The 10,670-nt window shown below is 47.2% G+C and overlaps 1 protein-coding gene and 1 long non-coding RNA gene across 2 annotated transcripts; both read left to right on the forward strand.

Moving 5' to 3' along the window:
• Nucleotides 1–1,890: 1,890 nt before the first annotated feature.
• Nucleotides 1,891–5,074, forward strand: LOC127338102 (uncharacterized). Its single transcript, XR_011753973.1, has 4 exons — nucleotides 1,891–2,093; nucleotides 3,991–4,387; nucleotides 4,494–4,691; nucleotides 4,786–5,074. It is a non-coding gene; the product is annotated as an uncharacterized lncRNA (long non-coding RNA).
• Nucleotides 5,075–5,859: 785 nt separating this feature from the next.
• LOC127340991 (fasciclin-like arabinogalactan protein 10) lies at nucleotides 5,860–6,556 on the forward strand. The gene has a single exon (XM_051366759.2). The coding sequence runs from the start codon at nucleotides 5,863–5,865 to the stop codon at nucleotides 6,484–6,486; it is 624 nt and encodes a 207-aa protein (XP_051222719.1). The 5' UTR covers nucleotides 5,860–5,862; the 3' UTR covers nucleotides 6,487–6,556.
• The last annotated feature ends 4,114 nt before the right edge of the window (nucleotides 6,557–10,670 follow it).

Here is a 10,670-nt window from a genome sequence, read left to right on the forward strand (position 1 = left end):
GGAGGCGGCGCGCCAGGAGGTGGCGTCGACGGGCAGAAGAGGGCGGCGGGGCTGAAGAGGAGAGATGCTCGGCGGCGTGAAGGAGACGAGCGCAGCTGGGAGCGTCGGGTCGGGCTCGCGTCTGGAGACAAACAGAGACAGATGGTGGGAGGACCCGACGGCCAAAACTGCTGGCGGCAAAGGGGGTCTTCGCAAAAATGCCAGGGAGGATCTGGCTGGCCGGTTAGGGTTTTCCAGTGGAGGCCGAGGTGGGCCTGGCTGGGCCGGGATGGGCTGCGAGCTGGGCTGGAGAAGGCCTGTCCGGTTGGGGAGGTTGTTTCCCCCCTTTATTTATTTTTATTTTAAAACTGTATTGTTTTTGTTTGTTTCAAAACCATTTCTAAATAGATTTTAGTTGTGAAATTAAACAGAGAAAGGATGGATATAATTTGAAATAGAAGAGGAGAGGAGTTTGAACAACAAAATAGGGTTTGTTAAAAATAATTTTGAGATTCAAAAATATGCATGATGACATGATGATGCGCAAAATGAAAGAACAAGCAAGAATCTATAGGGGTACTACCCGGAGCCGTTACAAACAATGACTGTAAGGATTCCCTCACCCCGATTGCTCGGTTGTGATTAGATCTTGATTAGGAGTTGACAGATCTTGCCTAGGATTTGATCTTGTTGCACGGCTTAGTCCCAAATGTGTTGAGTTATCATGATCTTGTTAGGGTGCCACATTTGCCATTCCTTTTTTTCCCAAATATGCTGAGTTATCATGATCTTGCTAGGGTTTCTGATGTCCACAGTTTTCATGTATTGCTTGTCTGATTTAGCATGATGTTGGTATAGTTTGTATTGTCCATATTAGACATATCTTTGTTCGTAAGTAGATTCGCGTTCTCTGTACTACGATGCATGTAGGACTCATTTTGTGATGACTTTAGCCAGACTCTTGTCTGTGTCGGAGACTCCCACATCCTTTCACAAGTTGCCGATTCACAGCCCCCTATGAATCCAAGGCAGCGGCAACAGAGGAGGAGCCACCAGGCGTTGACACGCGGCTTCACGGTGGCGACGTCCTGGCCGTCGGAATATCTCCGATGCCGTCAAACGACCGTACCCATGAAAAAGTGACACCGATGGTGGAACTGTGGCTACGGCTGATGGAAAGCCATCGGCACGGAGAAGACGCTGATGGCCTGCGCTACGTCGAAGGTGATTTCTGCTGCACCGATCGGCCTGTTGGGCCTAGCTAACAAGTAAAATAATCCGGCTAGATATCGACTTGTGTCCCAACTTTTACCCGGCCTATATGTGAACATCAGGCACTTGGCTATTTTAATTTAATAGTAGCAGTCACTTACCTAGTTCAATTTAATAGTGAAAATTTGGATGAACAATAAAAACTGTATTTCCTTTAATGTTCTATGTAAATAGAGAATTTTCTGTGGTACAAGTTGAATTTTCACAAAACTCCATTTGCATTTTTTTGCAAACTGATCGAGCTTAAGAAAATCTCACTTCACTCTACGTTGCGCTCAAAACATGGCACGGTAGAAACTGTATTTTCACTCTATGTTGAGTGTGCCAATACATGTGTCAATACAGGGGCACTCTCGATGTATTTTCAATTTTTCACTCTATGTATATTTTCAACTATGTTTCAATACACGTGTCAATACACGGGCACACTATCGTGAGCGCGGACATGCAGTGCAGCCAGTCATGGCAAGAGTGTGCACAGCAAAAGGCTCCTTCGTCCAGTCACGTCCTCAGTCCGTCAGCCTTCCCAATACAGCTTTTGACCAGCTCCCAGCATCGCCATTTACTACAGCGAGCAGTAGGAATCAAAGCAAAGCCACTGTCGCACTGTCACTTGAGCGAGTCCTCTTTATCGAAAAAAACTTGAGCGAGTCTGCAGAGGGGCGAGGCGACACACGGGAGGAACCGGCGAACCGCAGCTAGCAGAAGCGGCAAGGGAGCCCCTAGCGGCGGCACCGAGAAGAAAAAAGATGAAGGCCGCCGTCGCCACCAATGTCACCGTCGACCTGGAAGACCTGGACTGCACAGTCTGCTTCGGCCCCCTCAAGCCTCCGGTCTTTCAGGTCATTTACTTTCACACCCCTTCTTCCTTCTCCCTTTTTGCGCGAGCAACCATCAACTGATTAAACATCCGTGTCTGACTCTGATCCGTCATGCATGCCCTTGCCGGACGCCGGTGAGGCCGTGCAGAGTGGTTAGAACTTGGAAGAATGGGGAAGGGTTTCCGTGTTTTAAGGCTAGGGTTCGCTGCGTCGGAGGCGGAACGCCGTCGCTGGGGGAGACGAAGCACGCGCGCTTTGTTTGGTCCTTTTTTTTTGTTCCTGCGTGTGAATGGAACCGTTTCATATTTTGGGTCAGATTAAATCGCTGGAAAGAATGCCTACAATCACAGAGTCACAAATCTGTGGCTCATCTGACAAACCGGCAAATCTTTGCCTTCTCGAACTCGATCCTAACTGGGTGGTCATCAGATATACATGTTCTAGTGGCCGAGATCAAAATAATTATTAAGTCACCAGTTCAAGCTTGAACAAAATCTGAATTGAGCGGCCACTATCGATGGCAATGGGTCTCTAGTAGCATCAGATTTAGTGGCACATGACCAATTGCGGAGGCAAGAAGAACGCGATTGTGCGTGGCAGTGCTTCCGTTCCGAGCTTGGGTCGCAACTTGTACATAATGCACAAAGGCTGCCTTGGCAACCACAAAACCTTTTTTGCGAGGTTTGCAGCCACAATTCAACTGGCCACAACTTTTTGTTTCTTCATTATTGTTAAATGCTTAAACTTGCTGAACACTAGAATTCAGATTGTAATTTGTCCCAGAGAACTGTACGGCGAAGAGATTCAGGGTTCTGTATTGATCTTCACACTTGGCATGCTAGTTGTTACAAACGGCATAGGCAGTAACGAAGAACGAAAAAGCAAATCATAGCGGGAGACACAAGATTTAATGTGGAAAACCCTCTCCAACAAAGAGAGGTAAAAACCACGGGCATCAGCGAGCAAAACTTCACTATATCGGGGAGTGTTTTACAAACACCGTGGATTATCTTATGAAGCAATAAAACCCTAGCCAGCGGGTTACCAGAGGTATAAATAGGCTTTGATGATGATCTGTACTAGTTATCTTATGAAGCGATAAAACCCTAGCCGACGGGCCTCGCTTCACTCTGTTGTTAGCCTTCTTATTGAATTTGGATCACAATAACACTAGTGTCACAAAAATTTGAATCTATATGGTATTTGAGGCCCATGCCACCCAAGTTCTTTGATTTCAGCAACTTGTCCCAATGTATTTGGTTCTCTTAATTCTGACATCTTGCGGACTCCAGTAAAACCTTGAGATCATGCTGAGAAAAGGTCTTGGAAATAGGAACAAGACATGGCGTAAGTTGGTACTGCTTCAGCCACCGCCTTGACCAAGATTTATTCCTGATTTTTTTGAGCAAGGGTTTTCTTTCGAGCTACATATCTTGAAGAATTCAAATTATTCCCATTCCTAGCTTTTGGATGACATATTCGTATATTCGTTCCTAACCTCCTCATGACCATGTGCATTGCATCTAAGAATAACGGACGGTATTTCTTTACCTGTAATTTGCCCGAGCAGTGTCCATATAAGTGCTATGCACAGATCATTTCAAAGGCCTTCTATCAGAAATGTTTTCTTACGAAGTAACCACTGTCTTTCATATATTTTAATAGAAATTAGTGCTTTTCAATGATGTATCCTTCTTAATTACAACTCTAGTTCACGGGTTTTTGTTAAAGTTTCTACAGTTATTCTGCTATCTGCACAATGTTTTTCAAGTTATTCAGTCATTATAATTTTCAGTAGGAATAAATCAATCGATCAACTTACGTGGTTTATAGCTTTTTAGTATTCAGCATGTTTAGCATTCTATTTTTCCATTAAGGTGGCTCATAAAGGATGGAAAAATTCTTTCATAATTTACAGTGTGCAGCTGGTCATGTTGTGTGTTCCATCTGCTACGAGAAGCTCCTGGAAAAGGAAAAGTGCCAGGTGTGTTCCATCGCCACAGGCTACAATCGGTGCTTCGCAATGGAGCGCATACTGGAGTCTCTCCAGGTCTTTTGCTCCAACGCTGGTAAGGGCTGCACAGCCAAGATGTCCTACCATGAGATGGAAGAGCATGAGAAGGAGTGCCCAAGAGCAGTCTGTGACTGCACTGGATCAAACACTATGCAGATAACTCCCTTGCACCAGGGCTTATCTACAGACTGCTACACGCTGGTGATCCCAATGGTTTCTCCTTCCACCAGCATCAAAGTCACTATCAAGTATCAACAATGGTGAGATCAAGAAGAAAATCGATTATAAGAAGAGCTCAACGGTATGACATAACCATAGAAAATTTATGATACCTAAGATCTACCAATGTCCCATTGTTGATACTATACCTGCTGAACTTGCCTCCTGGCATTGTCTATCATATGTAGGATTCAGTTGTGAAGATGGGACCTTGTGGTGGCGGTGGTGGCTATTCCTGGAAAATGGACATGCGTGGCATCAACCGCATTTTGAGGTTAGTTGTCCGCCATGGCTGCGCTGTCGATGCCATGTCGGTGTTGTATGAGCGGGGTGGCCAGGCGGAGGAGAGCAATTTGTGGGGAGGAACTGGGGGAGAAAAGTCGGAGGTATAAGTCACAACCTATCACATTGATTCTTTTCGAGTGGTGTCACTTCATAAAATGACTTGATGTTGATAAAATGTTATTTTGGCATGCCCAGATCTGTTTGCGGCAGGACGAGTACTTGACAAGCGTCAAAGGCCACTGCGGTTTCTTTAACAATTCTTTCGTCATCAGATCACTTACTTTTGTCAGCAACCATCGCATTTTTGGTCCGTACGGGAAGGAGGAAGGCACGCAGTTCAAGCGCTCCCTGCAGCTGGTGGCAAAATCCTCGGCTTCCATGTGCGCTCCGGCTGGTACCTCGACGCGATCGGTACCTACGTCCAGATGGGATAACTATTTAACTTCTCCTGTCTTCATGAGGGTACTTACTCGTGTGCGCAATTGTAATGTACTACTATCTGTAGTTGCTCGTGTGCGTCACTGTACTTCTATACATGTACTCGTTCGTGTATGCGACCAGATTTCGCCACGCTGTACTCGTCCTCGTGCGATGCGATCTTCGCTTGTGTGCACCACTGTACTCGTGTGTTGTACGTAACTGTACTCATCTATTATAGATAACTGTATTCGTGTGGTGTACACAATTGTACTCGTATATTGTGTCGGGAGTATAGCAGCCTAGCATGGTGCCTCGCACGAGAGTACTAATCAATTGCATGGAGCAGCGCACTAGCGCGGGGTGAGTACGCGGGGCGCGACGTGCGGACGATGTACGCGCGAGTACACGCGCTCTCGTCGCCACGCATCGTACGGACGATGACGCGCGAGGGTGGATCGGACCTTTAAGTAGGTCGGTCTTTTTTTTTTGTTGTACCCCAGTCTTGATGTAACTGATATTTTCTTGTAAAAAAATTGCGGGCCACAAACAATTAATATCAGGCCAACAAAAACTCCCACCGGATGTATATAATGTTCAAATTCTGACCATCAATTAGATCAATAAATATATGAGTGATGCATGCCGCCCGATTCTCCAAAATACGGGGAAAAGAAATGCATGCCGCTCGTTCTCAGGAGAATGTCTGGAGGAGGCAATCGCTTCTCCAATATTAGGACAATCTCTTCTCCAAAATTAGCAGCGCGCCCAACCTATATAACCAGCCATACATCTCGACCATCGACACATAAGTCGCCCCACTCATCCACTCTCTTACATCCTCCATTAGCAACGATGGCCTTAAGGATTCTTCTCCCGCTCCTCCTTCTCGCCGCTGCCACTCCGGCGTCTCTAGCGGCCATCGACGTCGTGCAGATGCTCGCCGGGAAGCCGCAGTACGCGACCTTCCTGAGGCTCCTGAGGGAGACAAAGGTGAGCGAGGACGTGAGCCGGATGAAGACGGCGTCGGTGCTGGTGGTGCCCGAGAGGGCCGTGAAGCCACTCCTCTCCATCCCGGCCGACAAGCTGCGTACGGTCCTCCTCCACCACGTGCTCACCAAGTACTTCGACCCCATCCAGCTCGCCGAGATGAAGACCAACGTCGCCAAGCTCCAGTCGCTGCTCTCCGTCACCGACAAGAACCTCGGCACCATCAACTACTCCATGGAGAAGGACGGCCAGATGTACCTCCGCTCCCCCGGCGCCGACTCCGAGGCCAAGCTCATCAAGGTCGTCGCCGCGCGACCATTCTCCATCTCCATCATGGAGATCAGCGCGCCCCTCGTCTGCAAGGAGATCCTCGCCCAGGGCCGTCCCAAGGGCAAGGGCAGGGGCGGGGTCAAAATGATGTCCGCCGACACCGAGGCCGCCGCCGGTTCCTCCGTTAAGGCATCGGCTCCGGCTGCCACCAAGCGCTAAGTAACTGCAGGTTATGCACGCCAAGATGCCCCCAGCTCAAACACGCAAGCGCCGTAAATATATAGGAAGCCGGCCCATATATTGTTTTACCATTTTTGTTTTTCTACAACTTCATGTACTGACCGTGCCGCACGGTTGTACTTCTCCATGGAAATGTTTTTCATAGTAGACTTTTCTTTTCTTTTTACACCTCTCATATTGTATTTTAGTTACGGGTAATTTGCTCTCATGCATCTACACTGGACTCTTTTCTTCGCGTACTTCCCTTGCTACTACTACATTCGTCTTGGTTTAACAAGCGTGCACAACCCAAAAAATTACTTTGACCATTATTTTGGTTAATTAAATATGAAACATATGTTGAAAAAATTATATCATTATAAACCTTTTTTCAATGCAAAACGAATGGTATAAATTTTGTAGACAAATAATTTATATTTATTGACCAAATTAATGGTTAAACTTCGTCTTAAACTACGTGTGTGCATGTTAAATTGAGACGGAGGGAGTAAGTACTTGAGACATTCATAAAGCAGGGTTGACTGATAAAGAATCAGCTAAAAAGCGAAGTTCAAGGCTGATAGTGTGACTCGAACATTCGATTGAGAAGTAGAAATTGAGGTAGCTCAAATCAGTATTTGCTAGGCAGCTAAGAAAGTCCAGATAAGAACATTGGATCGATCACTGTTAGTGTTACAGGACAAAACCAAACAACGGGAGCAGTGGCCAGACAAACCACGATGGTCTTCGCGTCGCGGCAGTGCGGGCGGACCTGGCGGCTCCTTTGAGAGTTTGTTCACAGGGCGGAGCATCTGGACTTCCGGTTGCGGCCTTCCAGGTTGCGGAAAGCGGACGGGGCAGATCAGCCACCTTCATGCGACGGGGCAGAGTATCTGTAACACCCTAAGTTTTCTAATCAATAAAGAGAATCAAGTTCTATTATTCAAAATTTAGAACCAACAAAAACTTTATTCAAGTGGTATAGTGTGCATAGTACTCTTGCCTAAATGTTTTTATTCAAGTGGTATAGTGTGCATAGTACTCTTGCCTAAATGTTGTGAGTTTTTCCATGATGATTGTTTGCATTTGATTAACAAGTCTCTAAACCCTAAACCATGTCAAATGGTATCAAAGAGGGACAAAGAAAAAGAGAAGAAAATCAAACTAACCCCGCATATGAGCCTATGGCTATTTTTGCAAAACTTTAACCCAGGCCATTCTACCTTGCATGAATGGGTTGGAAACCTTCCTAGTCTCTTAATAAACACTTTTGAATCAAAGAAATACAAATCAAACCAAAAGAAATAGCAAAACCAAGTGACATGCGATAATGGTCAAATCGGCCATTTTTAACATGTTACCTACTTTGAGGCCTAGTATTAAGCAATCTCAAAACTAAACTCTCCCAACTCTTTGCACCTCATCCAAGACCTCTTCAAGGTGAACACTTTTGATGTTGATCACTTTGACTAGTTCCTTTTCAATTGCTTAATATAATGATACAAAGTGGCAACATCAAAACAGAATCAAGATCACACCCATTTTGGATTTTTATTTAAAACTTGGTCCATTTTGCACACCACCACCACCAACCATGCAAAAGTTTGGCAAAATTCAAAAATAATCTTCATGCGACCATTTCATCGAACACATGGTGTGCACCATTCTGCCAACCCTAGACGTGCTATTAACCAGCAGGTTTTAGCCTCAACCATCCAACCTAGGTCATCATTATCTTCTTGGTTAACCCCTTGGACAATGCCAAGCATTGGTACCCCCTGTACCTTGATGAATTTGACTAAACCATGCCATGCCGTGTTGACCTTGGCACACACCATGCCACCTCTCTCTCCACCCCTCTCCAGCTGACCAAACCTTGTCCTTGGCTCTCACCTCCCTCTCCTGGACACGCTCGTGCCAGCCGTTGGCCAGGGAGAGGAGCACACCGACCAGCACAAGTCGTGCCCGTGACGTCCAGAGCGTGCCAGGACACCGACATGTGCACGCCAGAGCGTGCCAGAGCGTCGTCGCTCCTCGTCACTGCTGACCTGCCCTTGACCTGTCCTCTCGCACACGCATGCAACAGTACCCCAGCAACCTCCCAGACACGCTCGCTTGCGCCGGAGAGGACGGTCGCCGTCGTCACCGTCGACGACTTTCCGCCACGGTACTGCACGCTCGCGTCACGCTCCTGCTCGCCACAGACCATCGTTTTCAGTGCCGTCAAGCCCTCCGTGCTCGCCATGACGTAGAGAAGCCAACGCCATCATCGCCCACGCCGCTCCGCCACTGTACCGTCGTCGCCATGATCGACTGAACCATGCCGTGCTGCCCTCACTCGCTCGCTATAAAAGGAGTGCTCCCCCGCTCCAAATCTTCACACCACTTCACTCCTCTCCTCCCACTGATCCTCCTCGAGCACAGCCACGTCCCAATTTCATCCACAGAGCCCCAACCGATCGCCGGAATGCTGCCAGTACTGCTGCAAGATCGCCGGAGCTAGGACCACTGCTCCGGCTACCATCGCACGCTAAGTAATTACACGCCAAGATGCCCCGAGTTCAAACATGCAAGCGCCATGAATAGGAAGCCGTCCCATATATTATTTTATCATTTTTTTTCTACAACGTAATTGTACTTACCGTACCGCACGGTTGTACTTCTCGATGGAAATGTTTTTCATAGTAGACTTTTCTTTTCTTTTTACACCTCTCATATTGTATTGTAGTTACGTTTTTGCTCTCACGCATCTACACTGGACTCTTTTCCTCGCGTAATTCCCTTGCTACTACTACATCCGTCTTGGTTTAACAGACGGGCACACAACCCAAAAAATTACTTTGACCATTATTTTGGTTAATTAAATATGAAATATATATTGAAAAAATTATAGCATTATAAACCTTTTTTAATGCAAAACGAATGGTATAAATTTTGTAGACAAATAATTTATATTTTAGGGATTCTATTTTCGTGCCCCTGGTTCGTTAGTTGTACTCAGTTTTCCCCAGTCTCTTAGTTTTTCCTCAGTTTTCCTCTCCTCTAGTTTGAAACACGCACAACTTTTGGAACGGTCGGTAGCCGTCAGGTCAGAGGCCTTGACCGTTAGTCTGACCGGGTGGGGCCGCACAGGGGAAGCTCCTCCCTGACCGTCTCGTGCTGACGGGTAGGGTCAGGAGACACGTCAGAGCAGCCATCCATCTATCGCTAACGTGTGGGCCGTTTTATTTCATGATTTTATACGCGGTGCTGCCAATGACAAATGGGGCCGCTCTGTGGAGCCTCCGCAGCCAATGACCAGTGGGGTCGTATATTTTTCAGGAAAAGACATATATTGCCGCTCTTTGGGGCTGCCGCAGCCAATGACCAGTGGGGTCGTCTATTTATTTAGAGAAAATCATATATTACCGCTCTGTGGGGCCACCGCAGCCAATGACCAGTGGGGTCGTATATTTTTCAGGAAAAGACATATTGCCGCTCTGTGGGGCTGCCGCAGCCAATGACCAGTGGGGTCGTCTATTTATTTAGAGAAAATCATATATTGCCCCTCTGTGGGGCCTACGCAGCCAATGACCAGTGGGATCATCTATTTTTCAGGAAAAGACACATATTGCCGCTCTGATATATGTCTTTAGAGAATATCATAGAGAGAAGTAACAAGTTCGCTAATTAATTATTCTTAAGCTAGACCGGAGAACCGCTGGTAGCTCGTTCCGCACCGTCGGACGGAGCAGCCATCATCGGCGCCTCGTCGCACCGCCGGCTCTGTCCCCCGGCGGCGTCGGACGGACTGCGGCGCTGCACGTCAACCACGGCTCCAGCACTTGTTTCGTCCGCACGCATTGTACCCACCGCAGGAAAGTCCGCCGCAAGCAGATCCGCCACCCACGACGACCGGGATTTGTTCCGTGCACCAATTGTTAGTATAGCTTGGTAAGACCTCCGCTTCTGCCTCCCCCGCCCCCTAATCGATTCGGTTCCCGTAATTTATTGGAGTTTGCAGGTACGAAATAGTCCTCAATGTCTGGTCGTAGAGGGTACACCGGCGAGGGTGGGGATTCGATCATGTCGTGGCCACGTTCTACTTCTCCTACCTCGTCGGAAGTGCAGGTATCTAGCTTCAGCTCTCTATACTACCGTTGAATTTGAAGTGCCACCATGGCCTGTTGGAGTGATTTCAGTTG

The sequence above is a fragment of the Lolium perenne genome, chromosome 3 (genome assembly GCF_019359855.2).
Source record: "Lolium perenne isolate Kyuss_39 chromosome 3, Kyuss_2.0, whole genome shotgun sequence".
Taxonomy (NCBI): Eukaryota; Viridiplantae; Streptophyta; class Magnoliopsida; order Poales; family Poaceae; genus Lolium; species Lolium perenne.

Excerpts from the sequence above, each read along its gene's own strand:
- LOC127340991 (XM_051366759.2), top strand. The coding sequence starts at position 5,863 with ATGGCCTTAAGGATTCTTCTCCCGCTCCTCCTTCTCGCCGCTGCCACT.